The sequence below is a fragment of the Ambystoma mexicanum genome, chromosome 13 (genome assembly GCF_040938575.1).
Source record: "Ambystoma mexicanum isolate Mex_15411 chromosome 13, UKY_AmexF1_1, whole genome shotgun sequence".
Lineage (NCBI taxonomy): Eukaryota > Metazoa > Chordata > Amphibia > Caudata > Ambystomatidae > Ambystoma > Ambystoma mexicanum.
In genome coordinates, this window is record NC_090938.1 from 578,333,419 (window position 1) to 578,360,956 (window position 27,538).

The 27,538-nt window shown below is 44.5% G+C and overlaps 1 protein-coding gene across 1 annotated transcript in view; it reads right to left on the reverse strand.

The window, feature by feature from the left end:
* The window catches only part of CFAP97D1 (CFAP97 domain containing 1), a 624,049-nt gene that overhangs the window by 317,521 nt on the left and 278,990 nt on the right, over positions 1 to 27,538 (reverse strand). The window contains exon 2 of the mRNA XM_069634404.1: positions 25,953 to 26,023. Within this exon, the coding sequence (XP_069490505.1) occupies positions 25,953 to 26,023 (71 nt within the window). The remainder of the gene's footprint in view (positions 1 to 25,952; positions 26,024 to 27,538) is intronic.

Here is a 27,538-nt window from a genome sequence, read left to right on the forward strand (position 1 = left end):
TCAGAAAATGGGATTCGGGAGCACATGAGAAAATGGATAGCCACCCTGTACAGGGCCCCCACAGCGAGAGTACAAGTAAATGGGGAGCTTGCAGCTTTGTTTAACCTTACCCGGGGTACAAGACAGGGATGCCCTCTGTCCGCCCTGATATATGCCCTCACAATGGAACCCCTAATGATAGCAGTGAGGACACACCCAGGAATACAGGGGATTCATAGGGGCCTGGTGGAATTCAAACTCTCCATGTTCGCAGATGAATCTTGGGTGATTTAGTAGACCTGCACATGTTGCTCCCTCCCCTTTCTCCCTAATTGATACCTTAGGGGTCTTCTCGGGGTTGAAAAACAACAAATCAAAATCCATATTGCTTGCCCTTTGAGCACATGACCTGATCTTGGATCCCCTGGCCACCTTTCATGGGGTCAGGGTCGAAAAACTGCAATCCAGTACCTGGGTGTGCGTGTCCCCAGGGATCTCTCTGCACTGGCTTCAACTAACTACAATGCTTCATTGGCCAACATCAAGATAGATCTAAAATGATGGGGCAACATGATTCTGTCATGGTACGGCCGTAAGACGGTGGTGAAGATGAATGTCCTACCGAGGCTACTGTACTTTTTCACAGCCCTCCCCACGAAAATATCTGAACACACTTTTAAAGATCTCCAGTCAGCGGTGCACAGATTAATCTGGCAAGGCAAGTCCCAGAGGACCAAGAGATCCATTCTCAGCCTCCCCAGGGAGGAGGGTGGCTTCAGCCTCCCCGACTTCCGTCATTATCACAAAGCGGCCCAACTCTGAGTTCTCCTGGAACACATAAAAGATAATAAGGTTATGCACTGGACCTACCTAGAATATATGGACACGCACCCGCTCAAAGTGAGGGATCTTCTATGGGCCCCATGAAAGGACATCCTGGGTAGATTACTTGATCATCCCACACTAGCGGTACTGTGGTCCTTGTGGAGGGAGGGCACACAAACAGAGCATTTATCAACATGGCCCTCCCCAATGGTATCACTATGGAGCCCCCTACTCAGATGGGGAGATAGGGGATTCCGGAATGCACAGAACTGTTCAGAGATAGGCATGGAAAGGGCAGGAGATTTCCTACCTTATGAGGAGGTGGTTGAGGCCCTGGGTCCAGACATGATCACAGTATTCGAGTACCCTAGGCTGAAGGTTCTCCTATGCAACCAGAAATGTGGAGAGAATCTCAAGAGACCTCTGACCCCCTTTGAGAAAGTACTCGACTGAGCCAGCTCGATGAAGGGGATGTATCTAAATTATACAAAGTAATCAACACCAATAACTTAAAAGAGAGACAAGGGTTCAGACAGTACTGGAACGATCTGGCGGAGGAGGAACTCACGGAGGAGGTCTGGGGCAAGGTTTTCAAAATAGCTTTCCACAATAATCTTTTTACAGCGGACATGGAACATAACTTTAAGGTACTCCAGGGATGGCACAGAGACCCTTTCAAAATATCTACGATGTTCTCGGGGACTTCTCCACGATGCCCGAAGGCATTCGGCCTCATGGTCTCAAGGGCCCACATGTGGTGGCTCTGTCCACTGATACAAATATATTGGGAAAATCTGCATGGGTAGATGGCAGAGGTTACGGAGGAAATACTCCCACAGGATCCGCTGACAATGTTGCTGGGATTGCCACTGAGAAACTCGGAGACATACAGATACCCCAGAATGTGGGAGACGATGCTGCGGGCAGGGAGGGTAGCCCTGGCTCAGAAGTGGAAAAGCCCAATGATCCCTAATAAAGAATAATGGACTCACAAAAGTGAAAAATATGTTTTTAATGGACAAGCTTACGCCCATGGGGAATGACGAATCGGGAATATTCCGGGCAGCCTGGGACGCGGTAAGGCAGAAATGGGGAAGGGAAGTGCACTGAGGGAAAGAGCCCTGTCACGTGCCATGTATCAAGGTGGCGCAGAGAGTAGTAGAGAGAAGGGAGAGTGCCCCTCATGTGAAGGGGGAAAACGGGGGACTCGCCAGGGGGTGGGGAGGCCATAATAATAAGCTCATTACAGAGAGACAAATGGACAGAGTAGGATGATTTACCACACTAGTATACCTGGTCTGGGAATGACGTCCCCCTGAAGTGATTTGTCTTCCTTTGCACAAGAAACCACTGTTGATGTTTTTGGGTTAAGGGGAGGTGGTGGGGGAGGAGGGAAGGGGAAATGTTATGTTTATTAAGGACGGACTAAGTGTTTAAGAGATGTGTACCAATGATCCCTATTTTGGTTTGTTGAAATCATAATAAAAATCTAAAGTAAAAAAAAAATATACAAAAAGAAATATACAAAAATAAATAAGGAGTTTCATAATTATTATTTTAAAATCTTTAGAAAGTTGTCAATTCACTTCACTACACCTAAGCACACCTTCCATATGCATGGAGAGGTGAGATCTCTGACAAGTTGAAATTACTTCACTTGGAGCTTTGACTATTACAGTAAGCGTAATCCACAGAAGTTGTTCATAAAGTGGGTCATGATCCTCAACTGTGCACAAACTATTGCCCCATCAGTGTAAGTAACAACAATGTTAGCATTGTTATAGGGTTGTGGCTATTAGGTGGGAGGATTATGTACTGTGAAAGCATCATGAAGTAGACACAGAAAACTGAACTGAAGTTTGGGGTGCAAACATTTATTAAGCAGATAAGGGTGGAAAAAGGCCTAGCTTGCCCTATGCTAAGGTGGAATTTCCGTACCTAAATGGAAACTAAGGACAGTCTACGTCAGGAAGTCCAAAGTAAACGTCTGTCTGTGTCCAAAAACCTATGCTTGCCCTCACATCTATTTTTAGACAATGAGTAGGGATTTCAATGTCAAATGATACGTGTTCAAATAACTGGTCAAAGCTACTTCCAGCTCTTGGTTGGCAAAGGGATTCCCTTCCCCATGGTTTGAGATAGTTCACAATGCAAAGGGGTTCCCTTCCCCAAGGTTCGAGATACTTCACAATGCAAAGGGTTTCCCTTCCCCAAGATTTCAAGTTTTTCAACTTCTTCAAAACATGATTCTTTGTGATACGTCCCAGCTCTTCTGGTTTGGTGACCTTTCACCGATTTCACAAATCACAGTTTTTTTTTTTTAAATCTGTTTATTTTAAACCAAGGCAGGAAAACAAGTACAGTTATACATTAATTCAACATTTCAATCAGAATCTTCCCTCCCCCAAACCCCCATTGTAGATGCCGGCCCGGCTTAGAGTCCCAAAAGTTGGAGTTCCTCCATTATTATTTAAAAAAATGTTTTAATTCATTTTATTCAAACCAAACAACAACACAAACAAACCCAACACGCAGTGCAATTTACAACAGTTCCATTAAACACCATTTTGTTTTTTCATTTTGCCACTGCTCCCCTAATCCCACCCTCCATTATGAGCCTATTTGTACTTCACATTCAGTATCTGCTACATGTGGCAGGGTCTCGCTACCCTCGGATTCCGTTGGGTCCGATATAGATCCAAACAGTTACGCTATTAATAACTTCCATGCCATCAGGGTACCCACTTCTTCCTCCCCACTCATGCTGTTCGCCTCTTGCCATAACATCGTTTCAGCACCCGCCCATTTCTGCAACTCCTTCCACCATACCTTCACCCGTGGCTTGTGGCACTTCTTCCATCCCATGGCAATCCTCTGTTTAGCTAGCACGTATGCCAGATCTTTCAATTTCCCAACATGTTTAGGTTTCCGTGATCTGGGGAACCCTCCCAGCAAGCAAGCCCAGACCGTGTCTATGACAAGCATGAGTCCCCTTACCTAGCGGGAATATGCTAGATTTTTAAGGATTCACCACTATGCCGGACATCCTCGCATACCTCTCCATCAATTCCAGAATATATTGAAGATTTTCTTCCGGGTATTTCAAGTATAATAACTAATCATCCGCGTATAAGGATATTAGGTGCCGTTCCCCCCCTACCTCAATACCTATCGTATCATATTGTTGCCTGAGGTATATTTCTAGGGGCTCCAGAGCTAGAATGTAAAGCATCGGGGACCAGGGGCACCCCTGCCTGGTGACTCTACCAAGTTGGCATCTCTCGGATATCACTGATCCTGTTCGAACTCTGGCTAGCGGCTCACTGTATAACATTTCCGCCCACCTGATGTAACCCGGCCCCACTCCTTATCCTCCCAGGGCCGCCAACAGCCATGGCCACTTAACCGAGTCGAAAGCTTTCACTGCATCTAAGGACACAATCGCCATTTCGCCTTCATTCCTACCCGCCCATTCAACCACTCCGTGGAGTCGCCTATGATTGTGAGTTATATTTCTTTTCGGGACATAGCCCATTTGGTCTGGGTGGATTAATTTGCTAATTACTCTTTGCAATCTGTTTGCCAGGACAGCCGTCAATATCTTGCTGTCCTGGTTCAGCATCAACAAAGGCCTGTAGGAGCCACAGCTATGCCCTGGTTTGTTGGGTTTAGGGAGCGGGTGACTTCTCTGAGTGACTCCGGCAACCTTCCCATTTCAAACGCTTCGTTAAGCATTTCTAGCATTGGGGGGAGCACTTCTTCTCTATATACTTTATAAAATTCACTAGGGACCCCATCTGCTCCTGGGGTCTTACTGGTAGGCAACTGTCTCACGACCTCCTCCAACTCCTCCAAGGTAATTGGTGCATCAAGCTCTTCTCTTTCCTCGTCACTTATCTTGGGAAGTCCAATATCTTCTAGTGTCTCGGTTATCTCCTCTAGACTGCCCCCCTCCTTGTCCCCATATAGCACCCTGTAATAATCCACAAATTACTTGTTGACTCCTTCTTGGGTGTCCACTACCTCACCATCTTCTCTAGTTATTGTCCTAATCGGGGGCCTAGGGGTTTCGCTCTTATACAGCCACGCTAAGAGCCTACCCGTTTTATCCCCTCCCACATGCTGTCTCTCTACATACTTTTTATAATTGAGGTTGCAGAGTCTTTCACAGTGTTCCGCACACTGCTGCTGTAGTTTAAGTACTAGCTCCGCATCCACACTGCCATTTTGTAATGCTCTTTCTAGTTCATCTTCTGCTCTTTGTAGGTCAGCCAGGACTCTGCCCTGTAGGCCCTTCGATTTAGCTAGGGCAACCCCCCGCATCACCACCTTAAAGGCTTCCCATAGTGTACCCGTCGAGTCAACACTACCAGTATTCACTTCGAAATAGTTAGTGATCTCATCTCTTATATCCTCTCTAAAGACCAGATCTTTGAGTGCCTCTGCTCGAAAGCGCCATGTCGGAATCCGCGCCCTTGGGGGTCAGTATTGCCACCCGAGGACTAGGGGCAAGTGATCCGAGAGGACCCTCGCCTTATATTCTATTTGAGTAATCTCTGTCATTACGTCCGGCATGGCAAAGATATAATCCAATCTCGTGTGTAGCTGCTGCGGGGCTGAGTAATGCAAATACTGCTTTCCATTAGGATGTTTTGTTCTCCACACGTCTGCCAAGCCAAAATCATCTAGTAGCACCTGCAATGCTTTAGCTGCTGGGGCGGGCCTATCAATCCTGCCATCAGATCTGTCTACCTTGGGGTTCATTACACAGTTGAAATCCCCGCACCAAATAACCGCACTGCCCACACACATGCTAAGGTTGGTGCACAGAGTTCTGAAGTATGCCGCCGTGTTTTGGTTAGGGGCATACGTATTTACGATGCATACCTCTTTATTCTACACTAGCCCTCTCAATATAACCATCCTCCCATCAGTTTCCACCACTTCCTGTAGTAGCTGAAACGGGACGTGCGGCGCCACCCAGACCAGCACTCCCCTAGCGCAGGCAGAGTATGACGAACCCACCACAATCCCTTTCCATTTTTTCCCAACTAGCTCCAACTTCTCCCGCGTCAGATACGTCTCTTGTAACAGTGCAATATCTATCTTTTGCCTCCTCGAATACAGCATGACCCTATTTCTCTTCATATAACTGTTAAGTCCCCTGACATTCCACGTTATTATCTTGAGATCTCCCATATTCCAGCTTGGCCTCCCATGCCAACTTCAAGTCTGCAATTGCCGCTAGGACCTCTTGGTTTTTGCCCGCGATGGCCATGCTGCTCGCAAGGGGCTTTTCCTTGCTCCTGGCCCCTTCCGGCCCGGGCGGCGTCCTGGCGTATTCGTCCAGCGTAGGCTGCTTCCCTTTAAGTCTTGGAGGTTTGTTGTATATGGCGCTCCAGCTGTGGTTAGTAGGTCAGCTTCACCATGGTCTACAACTCCTGCAGCCTCCTCTGAGGTGTTCCGAGCCCAGCTCTTATTCGCCGCAATGGATTGTGTTCTCCAACGTAATCTTATGAGTCCCCTCCTCGCTTCCTCTATGTCTCCCCAAGGACGCCCTATGATTCTTAACCAGGTCAGTGGCGAATGTCTACCACTACTGAAGGCCCCAGTGTCAATTATCGGGCTCCATCCTTGGGTTTTGTCGCTTCCAACCGCGTCCTGACTCCACCATTCTTTGGGCCTGCCATCCAGCCAGCGCACCTCTCTTTGTTCCAAGCGGGGGGCACACACCTAGGCCCGATGTCGTCAGTGCCACCCAGTCCTGGGGACACCAACACCGCAACGACTCCTCCAGCCCCCCCTCAATCACTCCTGGGCGGCTCACAGTGTCCTGTAGGTCTAGTCCCTTCATACTTCATAGGTGGCCCTGTGCTCAACCGCAAGCGTTTCCGCCCCTGGGGGTGCATTGGTTGTGCTTGGAAATGTTCTGACACAGTGTTGTGTGCTATCCGGATTATATGCACACTACCGTTACTTTTGTGCTAGTGGTCTAGCCAGGCATTTTGCTTATCACCTGGGGGTCACCACAGAGCGTCTGCATCAGCTATTTGAGGAGCCGGAGCGTCCCTCGCCAGCCCCGGGGCTGCAGCTCATGTATCTTGTGACTCCTATACAATAGAGCCTCCTCGTTGCGGCATATACCCCAACGGAGCACACCTCATTGGCTTCCTCCCCGCACTTACTGCTAGCGCTGCTGTGGCACGATCACCGGAGTCCCCAGGTCCCAGATGGCAGCTCCTTTTTCCCGATCTTTATTTGCACACCTGCCAGTCAATCAGCTGCTGTTTCGAAGCCTTCGGGCATGGGCCTCGTTATACATTAACATTTCCTTGGGCTGCGCGCCCATCTGAGACATTGTATCTGCCAGCTTTGTAGTTATGATCCCGCTCCCTGGCGATTCTTCATTGCACACACTGCCAGCCACTTTAACTGCTGTTCCGCAGGTTCCGAGCATGAGCCTCGTCATATGTTGCCATTTCCTTGGGCTACGCGCCCATCCGAGACAGTGTATCTATCGGTCTCTTCGCCGGCTCTGCAGTCATGAACCCGCTCCGTGGAAGCCCCCACCACCATCTGGCCCATGCTAGTGGGTGCTGGCGCCGCGGCTCTCAGCTGTCCCAGCGGCCCACGAGCCTCCACTACCGTGTGTCCGAGCAACTCTCGCTCAGGTGCCGGACTCCCCACACGTCTGCATCACATGCGCCTCAGGCGTTCATATTCTTCCGGGCATGCATGTTATCACAGGGGGCTCTGCTCATTGCGTTGCACAATTTCATTTCCAGTCCACCGCAACAGTCTCGCCATTCCGCAGCCAGCTGATTCCTTTGTCTCTCAGCCGGCAATTTTGCCTCCTCTGTCTGTCCGGCCCTCGTATTTTCGTTTCATTAATTTCTCCGTCATGGCTCCACTTCTATGTTCACAAGATTCAGCAGGCACGGCCTCCCCATTCATACGCCTGCAGATGGATTTTAAGCGTTAGTAGGCATATAGTGATGCACTATTCAGCAGGATCATTGTAGGATCGCAGGAGCTCCTCGAGAACACGTCCTCCTACATGGCCCTCTTGGCCACGCCCCCTTTCACAAATTACAGTTCTTTAGTTTCAGTTCAGACAAATGTTCCTTTATATTCAATCACCAGGTTCTTTAGGGGTACTTTAAGTGGCTTTTCCATAGGTAGGTGTCCTCAGTCTGGGCGCAGTTATGGGACCACACAGTCCACCCATTACAGGTCACGCAAACCGACACACATTTCCTTGCCTCTTCTTCTTTGTATGCATGCTGCCACTGTTTCAACTCTAGTGTAGAGGAGGAGCCAAGGGCCTCTACCAGAAGTCCTGCTCCTATTTTGCCTATATGTTGCAAACTGGAAAATGCGACATGCACAATGCCAATAATGGTCCCTATACTACGGAGAGGCCTCAAAACAAGGTATCCATTGAGAAAACCCTACGTGATGTACCCGCGGATAAATGACAGTCTTTTAAAGGAGATTCCGGAAGAAGTGTGAAGATGAATGAAAGAGAAGACTGGTGATGTCACATGAAGCAGAAATGATGTACCCAGAAGAGATGCCAATGAAGAGAGTACGTAAACCTCATAGAAATCTGATGGCGAAGTGAAGAATTGAGCAACATTTTATGTGCGGAATGAAAGATTGCACGTTCGGAAAGCACTGAAGAAAATGAAAAATCATTTTATAATTGTACAGATGCTGAAATACAAGTAGACTAAGTAAACATAAAGGCTGGCTATACACAGTGACTAGTCTGCAGGTGGTGCTGCCAATATATATATATATATATATATTTATAGAATCTGGATGTTCCACAACGCATTTTAGCAAACCAGGACCCCACGAATAGAAGAGCTGAAAGTGTGGCGCAGTTGAACAAAACAGCTGATGACGAGGGAAGATTCAAGAAAGGTTGTCTGGCCCAGTGTCAAGGGTTGGGGCAGCAAGAAACTGTTTATCTATTTGAGAAGATACAATGAACGTGAGAAGCAGGACGAGCTCCTGTTGAGGTGTAATGGAAAAACACTAGAAGTGCAAGATTGTATTCATTTAATAGTGTTAAATGTGAAGCAAGAGCTCAAAACACTGTCTCCTGTCACATGGTCAAGATAAAAATAGACTTTGGGCAAGCTACACCGAGACGTGACGATGAGACCATGCTCACACTCCCTTCTATTCTCAGGCACAGTGATACTTTGCAAGGCTGAGTTCAAAGACTAATTGAACCCAATCATGGATAATGGGCTAATTGGGTGGGGAGGTATGGTCAAGCCCAACCATCAAGCACCTGGGGTACCAGCTTGCATGCTGCTAGCAAGTGGAATATTCCAGAAGGGTACAAGCGTGCCAACCAATTGTAGAGTGCCACGTAGCAAAGATCCCTATAACTTGAAAGCCAATGAAACGTGTATTTCATGACAGCGAAGATGACTTGCACTAGGGGTGGGCATAGCTCTCCACCTGACCTTAGAGATCCAATCACAAGGATACCCCCCACAGAAAGTATACGTAGATGTTCCCTTTAAGCCTATCACAACTCCAGGTAGGTTTTCTTATTTTGCCACGTAGTATGACATCACGTATGATGATTTGTTGCTATAAAAGTAATGTTTTTTATGAAATGCGTTGAGACATATGCTTTGAGACGTCCATTGATGCCCATTGCACTCCCTGTTTTCGATAATTGTTAATAAAACAGCTAAAGATTTGCCAACTTCCTGAGTTAGTTTTTATCATTGATGTAGGTTCACGTGGTAGCAGATGATGGTTCAATAAGGCCCATCGATTAGAAGGTCTCAAAATTTTCGGATAATCGAACACCCTCCACCATTTAGCCAGAAGATCACAAAGTTTCCTGTGGAGAGCAGCTGATATAGAACTCTTTCAAGAAAAATCGAGACGGTGGGATGGGTCCCTCTTTGACGAAATCCCTCCTGGATTCCACAGGCACTGAGCAGACTGAAGGCGACGGTGGTCAATTGGAGGAGGGGAGACGATACTGAAGGCCTAGAGCTGAAGAGCGAATGGTGAGTAGACTAAGGGGAATGGCAAAATGTGGGGATGGGTTTGTGGTAACATAGAAAAGTAACAGGGGGTTGTTTAGTATATAAGAAGGAGTGTTAGAGATATATAATGAGGAGCGTTAGAGAGCCCTGTTTCCTAACTCAAGGCAGGTCTAGAAGGAGTCATTTCATAACCCAAGTGGGGAATTAGGTGGCACATAAACAGGTTTATGGTAGGGAATGACTCAAACTCCAATCGGGGTATTTTAGGGGCTAGGAGAAAAGGAGTACCATGGTGTAAATGTGGAATGTTCACTACTCTGTCTGTTTGTGTATTTTGTAATTGAAAAGAGATGTCGAAGAGCGACAAGAATGAACTGTGAGATTAAGAAGGGATACAAAGTTGGTATCTACTCTAGGTCCTTGTCTGCGCCAACTGAAAAAATAGGTTGAGACCATTGAGAAGTAGAGCTTTGAGTGGCATATGTTGGAGCGTGCTCATATTTGTTGTTTTCCTTGAAAGGTATCTGTGTAATCCATCGTAAGTATTGACAGTCAATTGAGACTTGTCACAAGGGGGATGTTACTCCACTGAAGCATCTGTGCAAGATTCTGCCAAAACACGCACCTAAGCTCAGACTGTATAGTGGGCACAGCGGTCAAAATGTTCATGCCATGGCCACAAGGATGCGTAATCAGTGTGGGGAGGAAGGTGTTGAGCCTTCTGCTCCCCTTACCTCGCCCGAAGTAAACGGCAATGGTACAGAAGATGTAGGATTGTATTTGTTAACGGAACTGAAAGTGGTGACAAGATATAGTAATACGATATATGAACCGCCGGCCTGTAGCAGTGATGATAGTCCAGAAGAGACTCAAGGAAAGAAGGAGACATTTAAGGTCTTACAGGACAAGGAGGAGAAAAGTGATATTGCTCAAACTTGATGGGAAAGGTATCAAGGAAGTTAGGCAAAGGCAAGATCAAGACGAACAGGATAGAAAAGACAGGAAACACGAGAAAAGATTGAAAGAAGATGAACACAAGAGAAAGAATAGGCAGAAATGAGAACAGATGTATCAGGAAGAACAGCAAAGAAAGGAAAAAAGGGCAGAGAAGCAAAGGAAGTATGACAACAGGCAGAGAGCAATCGAAGAACGAGATATGCAAGAAAACAAGAGAGAATAAGAGGAAGCACATAAATTAAGGGATAAAGGAACACAAAGACGAAGGGAAGAAGAAGAACGTAGAGCGAATGAAAGAAGGGAAGAGAAAAGATAAGAAGAGGAAAGGGTTAGACAGGAAGCGAGAAAGCAAAGAAAATTAGACGAAGAGACAGAGCAAAAAAGGAGACAAAGGAAACGCAATATTGATCGCATTCAGAAAGAGTTAATGGAACCAAGTCTAGTAATATCATGGGGCAATATAGAGCAGTTCCTCCTGTCTCAGGGAACAATGGCAGGACCATCTAGGATAACCCTAGAGGAGAATTGTGACATAGGGAGCATCATTTTGAGAATCCATAAAGCCTATCAAGACTTAAGGGGAAGCAGCAGATTGGGAAGCCGAGGGAATGGAAAACAATCCCTGGCTGTCCAATCACGAAGCGAAGACCCGTTTAGTCTCGAGCACAGAGCCTTGTCCTTAGACAGACTGACTTTAAATAAAGGTGATGGGGATGAAAGCCATACTAGTTGGAGACTAGATATGTCAGAAAAAGAGAGAGAAACTTTTCGTGAGGAGGAGGGAGAAAGTGCATGCGGTCCCGAGGGATGTCTGCACACAGACAAGGAAGTGAGATGGTCTGATATAGAGCAGCCTAAGGATAGGCATATCCAGATCAACCTAAAGGAGGATCATATAGTGGGAAGGGAGAGTCACCACCATATGTGAGCAGGCTGAGGTAATTGCCAAGCAGAAGGGGATCAGGAACCATTGTCCGCACTATGGATAGGCAGACAATGGGAGCTGATTGTGGATTTTGGTTCTTTATTGGAGAAAGGCGGGGCCAGACTGCAGTATGTTCCCTGGCCACAAATGGATAAGGATAATTTAAGATGCAAAATTCCGAGCTTAACAGCGGGTGCAGGGAAATTTATTTGTGAATTAGAAAAGATGACATGTGGAAATACTCTGGCAGTAGGGGACATTAAGGGTCTCCTAGCAGCCATTCTTGGGGAGAGGGCTGATGACATTTGGACGAGAGCAGGTTACTCAAGTGTCACGGCACAGAACACCATTTAGTAATTGTAGAGCAGATGTCTGGAGAGCGCTTAGGGTGCAGTATCCTGATACATCAGATATCGGTCCAATTGTGGCAAATAAGATGAAAGATGACGAAGATCTGCTTGCTTACATTCAAAATATTCAGGAATGGTGGACTCTTGAAATGAGGGAGCCATGGGGGAAATCAGTGGAAGTATTTTACCACATTATATGTCAGGGATTGCCAGAACAGTTACAGAGACAGCTCAAGAAACTAGTAGGAATGGAAGCAAATCCATGGCAGAAATACAGCTGACTGTAACGCATTACTGCCGGCTGTTACAAGAGAAAAACAAGAAGAAGGAAGATGCTAGAAAACTTGAGGAAGCCAATTTAGTTCAGAAGAAATTGTGAAAATACACCATAGAAGGGGCAGTATTGACAAGAGAAGAAGGATTGGGAATGCAGCAAGCAGTGGGTACATCACAGGCGAATAATCAACGCCAGATGGATCAAGGAGGGAATGGGTTTATGCCACGAGGCAGAGGAATGGGTTGCAGAGGAAGGGGCGGTTTTCAAAATAATCAAGGCGGCTTTCAAAATATGCAGAATGATAATCAGAATGTACAAGGGGGATTTAACCAAGGGGGGCTAGTTAGAAGAGCTCCTACTATATGTTGGGGGGTATGTACAGAATGGGTAATTCTCAAGAGGGCGAACAGCTTATCCTCCAGCATACAGCTCACAAGCTATAGATGGGTTTGCCCAAGATCAGACAGTGTATCAAGCACACACGCTGCAAATGCAACAGGCATTACAGCCACAGCAAGCACCACTGAATCCACCACAAGGGCAGTCACAGCACGCACCCATGCAGATACAGCAGAACGCAAACCCGGGACAGTTATTGACACCTAGGGTAGGCGGTCTCACTATGGTAGGAGGAAGTCCTTTTACAGGTACAGGGATACCACAATAGGACAGCTCACAGGGTGACTTGATGTCTTCAGTCCTATCGGTGGCACCAGACCCCCAAGAGGAACCGTGGGTTGATGTGACAATCTTTTTCTTTTTTAGTAGACATTGGGGCTACTTGTTCATGTATACGAGAGGGGAAATATTAAATGTCAGGAAATGGCATTAATGCACAAGGTTCATCAAACTAAGCTGAAGAGCACTTGTTTGCCCCATGGGTACTGTGAGTCTCCATCAATCTTTAATAGGGTCTTACAGATGGACTTTGGCAATATTGATTTGAAAAGTGTTGTGCGGCAGTACGTAGATGACATTTTTGTTTGTAGCACAACAGAAGATGAGTTCAGGCAAGATTTGATTCAGTTAATGACTATTCTAGCAGACAAAGGATATAAAGTGGACAAGGAGAAGTTACAATATTGTCAAGAAGAGGTATTGTACATAGGTCAGTTAATATCACATGAGGGGAAGAGAGTCACACCTGAAATAGCTGAGGTGATTATGAAAACAGTAAAACCGCACACGATAAAACAAATGCAGCAGTTTTTGGGATTATGCAGCTATGTTAGAGCATGGGTATTTGATTATAGTTCTTACCCAAGACCACTTTTAAAGGCTCTGAAGACAGCACAAGTGAAAAAGGAAAGAATAGAAAGGGCTGAGGAAATGGAGGAAGGTTTTGAAGAATTGAAAGAAGAAATGTGTACAGCTCCAGTTTTAGGAATTCCCAACTATGATGTGGAATTCTTCTTGTTCTCACATACGAATGGGACAGTCATGACAGCAGTGCTTACAGAGAACCCTACATTGGGGTACAAACCTCTGGCATATTACAGTGGGATTTTAGATCCAGTTATGAGAGGGCACTTTCCTTGCGAACACTCACTGGCACCAGCTGTGCTAGTGATAGAGAAGTCTACTAGTATTGTGATGGGGTGTACTATGACATTGTTTGTTGAGCATGCATTGTTTGCCATTTTGGAAAAACCTAGGGGTACATTGACATCTCAGAGGGCTTCTGCATATGAGGTAGTTTTATCGAATCCAGCAATTAAAATAGTCAGGTGTAAAATAGTGAACCCTGCCACGGTTGTAGCTGAGCCTGTGGTAGAGGGTGTGCATGTGCATGATTGTGCTACCTACGAAGAGTTCTATGATGATATCCCACGCGTAAAGGAAAATGTCTTAGCAGGGGGAGAGATTCTCTTTGTTGACATGTCTTCAAAAATTGATTAAACTGATGGGGAAAGGAATTCAGTTTCAGCTGTGGTAAGGCACAGAGCTAATGGGGAATTTGAAGTGGTAGCAAGTGCAAGACTACCATCTCACTTTTCGACCCAAGCAACAGAATTGGTGGCGCTTATTGTCGTGCTCGAGAATCATGCAGGGTAGGAAGTGATGGTGTACAGTGACTCCATCTATGTGACGTCAACCGTGCATGCAAGGCTAGCACATTGGAAAAGGAGGGGCTACCTCCGAGCGGACGGCACTCCAGTGCAACACGCAGCATTATTGGACAAGCTTATCAAGGCACTGAAACTCCCAGTAGCCATTGCAATAGTTAAATGCACAGCACATACTAAGCAAACTGACTTTATCTCTTGCAGGAACGAAGCAGCAGACAAAGAGGCCAAAAGGGTTGCATATTCACCAGATATTTCAAGTTTTGAAACTCCAGATGTAAAAGAAAAAGTAGTCACAGTTATCATTGTAAATGAAGGGTTTAATCACCTGTACAGAACACAGTTTATGGAGGTTCAAGGTAGTGCACCACAGGAAGAGCAAGAATTGTGGAAATGAAGGGGGTGTTCTTTAGCATTGTGGCGACAGGACAGCACTGCAAAGCCAGTGATGTCTATAGCTTCAACAGCTGCATTACCCTGCGCATGTAGCCAGGGAAAACCTCACAGCAGCTACTGCGGAGGACTGGTTTGTACTGAGCCTGTTAGAACACATTGCATTTTATGCAGTAAATTGCATCGTATTTCAAAGTTTTACCGCTAGGCACACACTACGAACAATCAGAGGAGTGCTTCCTCGACTGAATGATCCTTTTTAGCATTTACATATTGACTATGTTGATATGCTGCAAGAATGTAGTGGGTGCAGGAATATGATAGTGGTGGTGTATCCCTATCCTAGGTGGATTGAAGCAGGTCCTTGTACACACCCCGTTGCCACTTGTGTAGGCACGTTTTTAGTCCGGAAAGTCTTTCCCAAATGGGGACTATGGGAGCTGCTGAGATCCGACAATGGGCCCCATTTTGTTAATGAAGTATTTGAACAGATTATTTTATTATTGAACATAAAGCACACGTTTTCTTCTGCTTATCACCCACAAGCGAATGGGATATGTAAGAGACTCAACGTTCTTCTCAAAGAGAGAATTGCCAAACTCAAATTGTCACTGAAGAAGGGATGGCTCTATTGCCTGCTCCTTGCATTATATGCATTAAGGAATCAGTCTGGGGCCGGACCACCACCTCACACCCCATGAGCTAGTGACAGTGAGGCAAATGATAACACCTTTGTCTCCTCCATCGAGGAACAGAAGTGATGCCCAGAAGACTGCAGAATTGTTAGGAAATGAGTTACATACTTATTTGACATGTATGACCGCTAGTATCTCTGTCATTTCAGATCAACTCAAGCATCTCAGGACACAGATGAAGACCATTCAGCAACCAGACTTCAAGAATTACTTCCTCTACCTAGACTGTTTGGGGGAGATCCAGTCCTATTGCGTATCTTCACAAGTAAGTGGCACAAGCCCTGTTTTAGTGATCCCTATATTGTTGAGAACGTTACTCCCTCAGTAGTAAAGGTCCAAGAAAGACGTGCATGGATACACTTGGTCGACGTAAAACCGTATGCTGGTGAGAACGACGCACCCTCAACCATCGATTCAGAAGCAAGACAAGAAGAAGTTCAGCACGTGCAGACCTAATCGATGACGAGGAAGAAGGACGCTAAGATTGCTGATTAAATACATTCAAGTGTGCATTTGGACTGTGGCTCACCCCGACACTCTTTATAGATATTATAGCAGGAGTAAAAGCAAGCACAGGAATCTTTGAATTGGACTTTAGAAAGTGTTGATGTGATAAATATGCCAAATCTCAAATTCGAGTTTGACGACTGGAAAAGGAAGCAGTTACCCGATTCATTACTCACTGAGTTTCTCTTTGTTTAACCCAATGGTCCTACCTGATGTCGATGTCCATAGGCTCTTTCTCATTGTTTTCTTTTTTATTTTGTGAACTTATCCTGATCTTGTTGGGCGCAATACTAATATATGTGTTTTGCTGCACAATCCTAAAAATGGCCCTGCAATCAGGAGGCTGCTTAGGGCAATAGTTGAACATATCTTGCAGTTACCTGACCATGTAACAGAGTTGCCTGTTTAAAAAGGTTTGTTCCTTCCTTAAAGCAGTACACAGGCACAATGAGGAATGTTGGAAGTGGTACAATTTCGGAAAGTGAGCAAACTCAACGACATGTGGAGAATCACAAATGGTGGGGATTAATGTATTGGTGCATACTATATGCATGCTCAGCATTTATTATTGTTTTTCTGATTTTGCTAATCCATTCTGTCTACTTCATTGGTCCACGAAAGGTAGGAGTCCCTTTGATTCTTGCCACTCCAGTGACTTATGCAGAATAACCTGTTGCAAGGAGACCAAGGCCGTTTGTGATTATCCCTACACCAGTAACACATGTAAGGTCACCCATTTCTCTGACAAGTGTTCCTCTGATTCCCCCTGTAGGAAGGACCCTTATTGATGTACTTCATGAGCATTATGCATGCACCCTCCTTGCAAGGGGGAGACACAGGAGAAGCACAAGGGAAGATGATTATGAGTTAAATAACTATCTAGACAGTACAGCACATTTGGGGAATAACACATGGTATCAGCACATGAAAGAGGTGGGAAAAAGGACATCCAAGGAGAGTTGCTATGTTTGTGCTCTTCCACCTTATGCTATGGGGAATTCCAAGATATTCATAGCTATAAAAGTAGAAGCACAGAAAGCTCATTGCCTGACACACCTTTCACTCTGCCATACGAGAGGTCAGTTCCAGGGTTGAACAGTATCCTTGGTATGGGTAACCAAGTGGACAGCTCCAGAAGAAGATGATATGTGCAAGATTTGAAGACAAGAGCGAGAGCACACACCAGAGATCACGTGATAAGATATGAACAGCTTGAATTGAAGGAAGCAGGAATCAGATGGGAAATAAACAGAAAGCTCAATTGTCAAGGAAAAAATTATGAAAAAATACGAGGATGCAAGGAGAGATGGCAGCTGAAAATTGAGGGAACAATGCTTTCTCCAATTGGATGGGAGGGAGGCCTGATTGTGTGTATGGCATTAGCACTTACAGGATACTATGAGTCAGTTATAAACACTGCAGAGAAAGAATGCAAACATCAGTGGCCGAAGATTGCAAAATTTCTGACATAGGTTGATGATAAAGGAGGCCCACTGCAGAGAGTGCCTCTAGCCAGTGCAGAACTATGTTTTAGAAACAATAGCACAAGAAAGGTTGGAATGAATCAGCAGTGCAGTCGTATTCTCAATTTACCAGGAATGAAGGATGGAACAGTAGTGATAATGGACCAGTACTGGGCCTGTGGATCCAGAGCTTACATGAAGTTGCCCAAGAACTGGGGAGGACTGTGTTCTATAGTGATCGTCCATGTTCCAGCTTTGGAAATTCCAAAGAGTGACTTGAACAGTTTCCAAAAGCAGATGCTCACCTGAGAAAGAGGAGTTCAGTTGAAATTCTCAATCAATTTCTCAACCAAACAAAGAGGTAGAACAACTTTTCAGCTAAATCGATAGAAGCCTTTGACTCTATTCCATATGAACATAGGCTGTTCAGTCAGACTTCAGGAGTATTTGTGACAATCTTCATGCCAGGGATCCAGACGATGGGGAATGCCAAATGGTTACAGATTACCAGATGGTAGCTCCTGCAGACGATCCACACTACCATAAAAATTCAGCACTATCAAAGAAGAATTGAGAGCCATAAGACTGATGACTCTTCAGAATAGATATGTCCTGGACATGATTACAGCCATGAATGGAGGTGGTTGTGCCAAAATCAGAGAATCATGTTGCACATTCATACCTTCTCACGATGAAGAGAATGGGACCTTGACAGAGGCCCTAACGATATTGACGAACTTGCACATCAAGATGAAAGACCAAGTGGAAGATATTGCAGATGGCAGCTGCGTTCCACAATGGATGGCGAATATCTTCAAGTTCCTTGGAGCATTGTTGGTGATGATTATGTTTGGATTCTGTGTGATCAGAATAATAATCACACAGTGCAAGAAGACAGCAAAGAAAGCAGTAGGAATGAAGATCATGATCGATGTCGAGTCAGGGTTTGGACCCAAAGAGTTGACAGATGAAGAAATATATAGAAGCAAGTATTCTAGCATCTGAGGGAACAAAGTTCCTGTATCTAAGAAACCACAAGAAGTATGTGGGAAGATGGATCTACTGCAGTCTGAATGGAAAATGTAGTCTCATGACCTGGAGATTTGAGAAAGGTTGTCTGGCCCGTGTCAAGGGTTGGGGCAGCCAAGAAATTGGTTATCTATTTGAGAAAATACAATGAACGTGAGAAGCGACACTAGCTCCTATTGAGGTGTAATGGAAAAACACTAGAAGTGCCAGGTTTTATTCAATTAATAGTGTTAAATGTGATAAAAGAGCTCAAAACATGGTCTCCTGTCAAGATGAAAATAGACTTTGGGCAGGCTACACCGAGACTTGAAGATAAGACCATGCTCATACTCCCTCCTTTTCTTAGGTGCATTGATACTTTGCAAGGCCGAGTTCAACGTCTAATTGAATGGCAGACAGCAGGAGTGATGATGGATGATGGTCTAATTGAGTGGTGAGGTATGGTCAAGTCCAACCCTCCAGCACCTAGGGCACCAGCTTGCGTGCTACTAGCGAGTGGAATATTCCAGAAGGGTACAAGCATGCCAACCAATTGTAGAGGGACGCGTAGCAACAAGCCCTATAGTTTGAAAGCCAATGAAACGTTGTGTATTTCATGATAGCGAAGATGACTTGCACTAGGGGTGGGCATAGCTGTCCACCGTCCCTTAGAGATCTAATCACAATGATACCCCCATAGAAAGTATACCTAGATGTTCCCCTTAAGCCTATCACAACTCCAAGTACATTTTCTTATTTTGCCACATAGTATCACGTCACATATGATGAATTTGTGCTATAAAAGTAATGTTTTTTATGAAATGGGTTGAGAGATATGCTGTGAGACGTCGGTTGATGTCCGTTGTACACCCTGTTTTAGATCATTTTTAATAAAACAGCTAAAGATTTGCCAACTTCCTGAGTCAGCATTATCATTGATGTATGAGTAACTTCTGCATCCCCATCCACCACACAGAACACTACCTCGTTTAAATAGGCCTACGGGTTCACTACAGTGGTGCTTGCTTTATTCGGATAGGTATTAAAAAGTGTTTGCTTTCATTCGGATCGTTATTCAAAAGTACTTGCTTTCATTTGGATCAGCATTCATTACAGTTCTCACAGGTCTGACATGCGTGCCTGCTGTCCCGGTGTCCGCCTGCTTTGGTTGGCTCACCATTCTGTGCTTACGGCGATACATTTAGGCATCCGGCCAGCACAAGCTCTCTCTCATGCAGTGCCTCACTCTGTCTCCACAGCGGCTCTCCGTGGTTTTGCTTCAACCACAGATGCGTCTCTCGCAGCTTGGGTCCCACTCCAAAGCTTTGCCTGGTCACGTCGGCTCTTTTTCCATAGTCCACCACAGGAATCCAGCTTCCTTCAGCCTTGCTTCCCACTGCATATGCTCTGCATCTCACCGGGGTTCTCAAGCACTCCGTCTGCCAGTCTGTAGATCTGCTTCCACAGCTGACACCATTGTCCCCATTCTTGCTGCTTTTAAACCTCTGCCCGGTTGACTAGTCCAAAAATGACTAGACCACTCACTGCTGGCTTGGGAGTTTCCCATTGCTCTTGCTTGACTCCTCCTCATCCCAGTACCTAACTGGTGTCTATTGGGGTATGATGTATGGGAAAAATAGGGAAGGGACTGACAATAGTCTATAAAGTCCTGATGGATGGCGGACTCAATATGAAAGGGAAATAGAGGATACTGCATCTCAACCAAGGGTGCCTCTCCCCAAGTCTCCTCCACCCAGGTAGTCCTCTCTCGCATATCCACACCGAGGGTCAGGATCCGGCAGCGATAGACTTTCCTTGGCCACCTGCGAGGAGGATATATTGGGAAAAGAAGTGAGGAGGCCCACAAATTACCCACAGTACACAACCTTACACAATGGTCCAGGTTGTTTTTTATTAAGAAACTAATAGCGGATGCCACTTATACCTCGTACTAAATAGTGTTTAGTGCTTGAAACAAACCCTAGGCGGTGAGACCTGTATGCCCAGATGTGGGTCTTGTGCATGCTGGGCCTAGAGACGCAACCTACTCCTCACTGATGAAGCACAACAAAGCCGAAACACGTTTTGGGATGTGTGTGGTCTCGTGCAGAAGGGATGTGACTTAGCAGTTCGGGCTGGACTGCCCCTTTTGGGGTAGGACCAAGCCTGATTTGCATATGGCCTTTCTGCTTCTTTAATGGATTTGCAGGCAAAGAAAGATGGTCTGGAGGGTTGCCCAGAGCAATGCCAGGGGTTAAGATTCATTCTAAACCTTCACCCAGCCATCACCTCTTTGTTTTTGCTTTGTCACCCAGCGTGGGACGGGTATGCCCAGACGTGGGCCCTTTGCCGGCAGGGCCTAGAGACCTAAGCTACTCCTCACTGATGAGGCCAACAAGGCCGAAACATGTTTGGGGACGGTTGTGGTCTTGTTCAGAAGGGATGTCACCTAACAGTTTGGCTGGACTGCCCCTTTTAGGGTGGGACCAAGCCTGATTTGCATATGGTCTTTCCCCTTCTCTAATGGCTTGGCAGGCAAAGCACAATGGTCTGGAGGGTTGCCCAGAGCAATGCCAGAGATTAAGATTCATTCTAAACCTTCCAGTTATCACCTCTTTGTTTTTGCTTTGAAAGAAAGCCTAAGTCCAAAGGTATTATTGGGCTTTGTTGATTACATTGAATGCAATGGGCCCATCTGTCTGGTGAGACTGAACCTTGGGGTTGCCTTTTGCACTGCCCTTAAATCCTTGGAAATGGGGTCTTCATCCTAGCTGTAAATCTGAATTTGTCCCACTGCTGGTGGGGACAAAATAAGGGTGCTACTTTGTCCCCACTTTTCAGTCTTGTGCTGAAACATTTAGCAATGCACTCTGCCCCATACATCAAATATGTCCAGCTGTGATTGTGTGATGATGCTCTATGCTGAGAACTCTTTCTCACCCAATACATTGCGTTCCGGAGAGCGCAAATCACAAAAGTAATTTGACTTGTTTTCCAGGTTCAGAATTAGCTTGTTAAAGTCAGTACATTTGCCTCTATTGTGGGGAATGGCCAAAGAATGTTTACATGTATGTACATATTTATTCGTAAAGTGCTCAAACACACGGGCATGAGAGCGCTGCTGGACAAAGTAAGAGAATCTAAAATAGTCACATATTAGCAGAACAGATGAAGCTGGAACAAGGTGGTTTTTTGGGGTTTTCTAAATTTTCCTAAGTCTGGTTGAGACATGTGGGAGAACAGGAGTTTATTCCAAATTTTAGAGCTTTGCACAGAGAAATATCTGCCGCCAGCTAAGTTAAGCCTAAATCTGGGAAAAGTCAAGAGTCTGAGCATAGCAGCTTGTTGTTGTCTGTTAGTGGAATAATTGTTTAATCTGTTAGTGGGGTAGATGGGGATCTTTCCATAGGGACACTTGTGCACCAAAGAGGCTATTTTGAATGAGATTCCCGCTGAAACTGGCAGCCAGTCAAGATGCCTTAACACAGGTGTAATGTGTGTGATGGGCAAGGTTCCTAACAATGCTAGCTGTGTTATTCTGCAGAATCTGAAGTTTATGACTGAGGGATTAAGGTAACCCAGCATCTAACGAATTGCAGTAGTCCAGCTTTGACCCAATGGTCAGATGGTCAGAAGAGAGATAAAGTGAAATCAGTTTAAAATGTCTCGAATAATAATAGGAGATATTGATTTGAGTACAAAACTCTAATAGTGTATTGGGATATATACTTAAAGACTTAACTTTGTTTAACTTTGTGATGGCACAATTTTCTAGGAAGGGATACTGGGAAGTCAAAACGTGGAAGTAAACACGAGGGTGTACTGGCGTCAGCCCAGTTTTACTGGTTTTAAGACTGATCCAATCACTCTGCATCCAGGTGTTAACTGGCATGTAAAAGTCAGACGCAGTTTTATTATCTGACATAGGACAGCATGTGAGTTTAAAAAGTTGTGTCATCCGCCTAACAGTGAAATTTAACATCCTTCTTGGTAAGTATGTCATGAAAGGGTTAACATAGATATTGAACAGCAGTGGAGACAAAGCAGACCCCTGAGGGTAGAGGTCGAAGTGAACAGTAACTAATGGTAAATTAGTTGCACTACTTTAATGTTTTTGCTGTTAATGTTTTCACTACATTTTACAGCTTCTGCCTTGTTGTTTTGGCAGTAAAAGCTGTGAGGGGTCAGAAATGAGAGATGAACACAAAGTTGTAATTTTCTCATTATCAGGCATTTTTTATTAAACAAAAATGGGTTGGATGAACACCTCTCTATCCCTATCCTAAGGAGAGTTTCCCTGCCTAGGAAATGTGTGTGCAAAAACATTCTAATGTGGCTCTCACCCTAGAAATGAACAACTAAGGGTGCAAGCAAATGTCTGTGATTTATGATTGGCAAAAAGTGTTCACAATCATAAGTAAATAAGAACATCCAACAGAAAATGAGTTTTCCAAAGAGAAACCTTTGGATCCAGAGGGTGGTTCCCTTCCACTGGATTTTTAGGCAGAATGGCAAAAGTGTCTCTTTCAAACAACAGTCTCCTTGGTTCGTTAGATTAGCTTCAGAAAGTTCTTGTGTAAACAACTTACTTCATAACATTCAACTCATCCTTGGTTTCTCTGTACTGGATTCACAAAAGGGTCTTATAACATGCTGTGCTTCTTTATTTTCTTTGTACTGGAGTTACAAGAATTCTTATTCAGATGAGAAATCCCATACAAGATATTATTTAACTTCTCTTGCACTTTGGCAGCTTATCTGATGGGTGTTTTCATCAGAGGTCTTCTTGTGAGTTCTTCAGATTTCTGGCTATGCTCTCTTGCAGGTATCTTATCACAAAAAGTCTTTGTTCAATTTCACAATTTCCTTTTACAACTTGAATGGTCCTCCTGGTATACTCCCTTGCCAGGAATCCTTTGGTGGGTTCTTTAGATCTCCTGGTATACTCTCCTGCCAGGTATCTTGCCACCGTTTTAAAAGTTGTATTCAATTAAACAAATGCCTGGTATATTTGCTTGCCAGGCTTTCTTTATGGGCTTCATAGATCCCCTGGTATACTCCCCTGCCAGGTAGCTTGCACAATCTCCTATTAGTTTCTATACTTCTGGTTGATTGCCTTGTAAACATCCCCTTCCAGGAATCCTTCACTGGGGTCCTGTAGATCCCCTGGTGTACTTCTCTGCCAGGTATCTTCCCTCCCCCCCAATGTCAACTGTGTGGTGACCTTCTTTCACCAGGACTTCTTATCACTTTCACTGTCCTTCAGATATACCACAGTTGTATTATTTGACTATGTTTCTATTTACTTGCTTAAGGTAATAGTTGTTCGAATTTTTCCCAATGTGACCTCTCAGACATAGGGACTTGTACAAGTTTTGTCGTTGTCTTTATCTTATTAGTATTTGTTTGCTTAGGATAACACTTGTTTGAACTTTCCCCATATTGACATCTCAGACATAGGGACTTGTTCAAGTTTTGTCTTTGCACCTTATCTGGTCGGTATTCAAATGTTCTTAATTAATAAATTTGTCTACATGCCTGTCGGTATGCCCCAGGATCCTCAATGGCTCTTGGCAGACTCACCGGTACTTTACAGCTTTCTAGATCTGTGACGTGTCTCTGCGATGAAGCGTCCTCTCTGGACGGCCTCCAATGCAATGTAGGTCTTCTTCCAGTGCTCCTTTCAGCTCTGCGCTCATCCGCCGGCTTCTCGTGGTGACCTGAACTGGAGAATGCTGCTTTCCGGCATGGTCGTATCTCCGGGTGCTCCTCTGCTGCTCCTGGTACTCTGACGATCCTACAAATGTGCCTGCTGCGACTCTCCTTCTCCTTCCTTCTTGCCACACCGGTACGTGATTCTCGCATTGGCAAGCTGCCACATGGATATGCCTGTTCACTTGACTTTCTCAGGCACAGTCCTCTCCAGTTCTGCTTTCAATTTGACTGTGGATGACATTTTTAAATGTCCTGGTCATTTGTGATTCAACCAAAGAACTGGTCTGCACATTCAATTTTGGGTTTCTTTCAATCTGCATCAGCTCCTTCCTCCTCGTCTTCCTCTCAGTACTTGAGGCGTTATGGGAGTTGAAGTCCATTGAGTTTATGGGATTTCTAAAAACAATGTTGTTTAGGAGGCTTACTTCAGAAACAGGAGTTGTCATGTGAGTGTTGTGTATGTTAGAGATATGAAGGGGATTTTGTTTTGAGTGATTTAATGAAAGGGTTTTCTGGGTCCTTCAAAAAGGAGGATTTGTGGGGTGATAACAAGCCATCAAGAATTTGGGCGTTATGATATCTTGGGTAGGAAGAGGAGAATACTGTGTCTCATCCGATGGAGTCATCCCTCCCGCCAACAGCCGTCTCCTACCACATGATCGTCCCTCATACTACCACCCCCAGGGTCAGGATCAGTTAGCGGTTGCCGTCCCCTGGCCACATGGGTGGAGACCATTGCCTGGGTTAGTGGTGACTCCACAGGATTCATCACAAAGCATAGCTCTTCATTTACTCGAGAGGCTTGTTTATTGCCTCGCGAGTGGCTATAGAGGATAGTGTAGGGAGAGCTTGCAGAGCCACATTTTGGGAAGTATTTTATACAAGTGGAGCAGCACATAGACATTACAATATGAATCTTTTTCACTCTTCATAAAAACCATGGCAGAACCATAATGGGGAAATCAAAGAGCTTATTTCTTGGATTTACGTTCCTATTGTTATTCATGTTTGGTATTATTAATATTTCTCCACTTTCCATTTTTTGTGTGTTCAATTATTAATCAGATAAACATCAGCTATTCCCCAAGCGCTTTAATCCATTATCAGCACCTCAGAGGCAGATGTGACAAGGTTATTTGTCAACATTAGAAAATCAGGTCTTTCCTCAATCCCTTCGATTTACGATTTTGGAAAATAGAAGCCAATGTGCAACTAGATTCCTTTAAACTATTACACATTTAAAGAGGCTTCAACTGTTGTACTATATACAATGTCATAAAAGAAATAACAATGAAAGAACATTTTAAATGTCCATCCCAAGTACTTTTAGAGAATTTGTAGAGCTTCAAAGAGGAAAATCTTGCACAGCCAAAACACGAGTTACCTCTAAATTGAAATCTGTTTTTACCAAAGCGAACAAAATGAAAAACAATTCAGGAGCACCCATTTTTTTTGCCCTCCTACCAATTTGTCTGCCTACTTCCTATTCCTTGCCGTGGTCACAGTTCAGCAATTTTCTTTAGTGATACTTATACCTCTGTTGCTGCCCAATATTTTATTTTCAATTGTAGTGTTTTTTTTCCACTTAAATATTTTTGTTGCAACCATTTTACCTTCACATTTTTTAGTTTTTTGTTCAGATGATATCACTGACAACCCATATATCAGATTATCCACTCTACTTCTGACAACAATTGCACTACTTGATCAATGAAACCAAGTAGGTACGACTATGACTCATTCCCTCTTTTGTAAGCAATGTCACATACCTGAAGTTTTTTCATTTGTACATGATGGTGAAGAAACACCTTGGGAGGTTTATTATCGATCTCGGATTTTGCTACAGAGAAAGACAAAAATGACAAATGTACACATCAAGTAGATGCAGCGTTTTTCAAATTTGTTTACACACATTCATTAAATAGACTGAACAATGTATTTAGGCCAACTATACAGTGTTACCGAGCTGCGAGGAGTAAGGGAACGCATTTGTCAAACAGCACTGCCTGTCACAATACAATCATACAGTCTGTTTCCCTTAACCACACTTTTCCTTTCCTTAACTTGTATAGAGACATTCACAAACATAATTTCACTGGCTACATCATTAGGGATATCTAGACTCCCCTCTATTAGGTGAGTAGACTGTAGGGTCCTGATTTTTCTTTACCTCTTTCAACCTGTAGTCCTGCATTTGTAATTTTAACATAAAACTACAAGAACCAGAATGCAAAAAATAGATAATAAATAAAAACGCGTCTGGAATCAGTACTCGCACCTGACATGGGATCGTTTAGGATTATCTACCACAAAGGAGGTAATCTAGAATTCTAGAGAGACCAATTCTGTAATCTGGGAACATACACCATAAAAGTATATTACAGGTACGTAACCCCACTGTTGAATGCCACGTAATTTCACAATGGGAGATATGGCCAAAAACCTAATAGACTAACAATTCATTCACTGTTGCTTTATTTATGAAAGAGTGTATTTAATTTACGTTATTTTTATTTCTTTATTTCTTCTTAGTGTTTTGATTGTTTGATACAAATGTATACATTATAACTATTGTAAGGAATACCACACATGTATTAATATCATCTACATTCACAGTTGTTTTTAATAATCACATACACGGACCCATTCCAATACAGTTAATCCCTTCATGTATTTTTCTCAGATAAAACAACTAGGTAGAATACACCGTATGTATTAATTGATTTATTTGTTTGTTTATAAGGTGCCCTCAGTGAAACGCAGCTACTTCGTGAGCATTATTCCTCGCTAAATTACAGCAATTCATTTAATTGCCATTAATTACAAAATAAATACATACAAAATCACCCAAACTGTTATCCCTGCAATGTCTTTAAGCTGGTGATCATCCTCCATAATAAAATGAATGAAGCCTTCTGCCTAAAAGTGCAACCGGCATGTCTTGAGGGCAGGGGCGCCCCCAGGGGGTGGCCAAGGGGGGCCATGGCCACCCTTATAAAAATGCTGGCCCCCCCATCGGCCACCCTGCAAAAAAGCAAACAAAATAATATTTTTTTTTCCGCCCTGAACTGTGCATGGACAAATAACATGCACAATTTGGTGCAAAAAGAAATGTCTTTTTATTTTTGCTTTTTTGCCTCGGCCCGGGGTTAGAGAGGCACGTATGATAGTGGCCCCCCCATTGCTGACTGATCTCACATGCTCAGTCAGTGAACCCCGAGTGAGGGCCTGAGGTGGAGAAGTAGAAAGGCATCATGTGGGAGAGAGGACACAAAAGATGATGAGAGGGAGGAAGCAAGAGCAGGTGGACTGGGGATTCAGCGACTACAGAGGGGGGGGGAGAAAGCACGAGCAG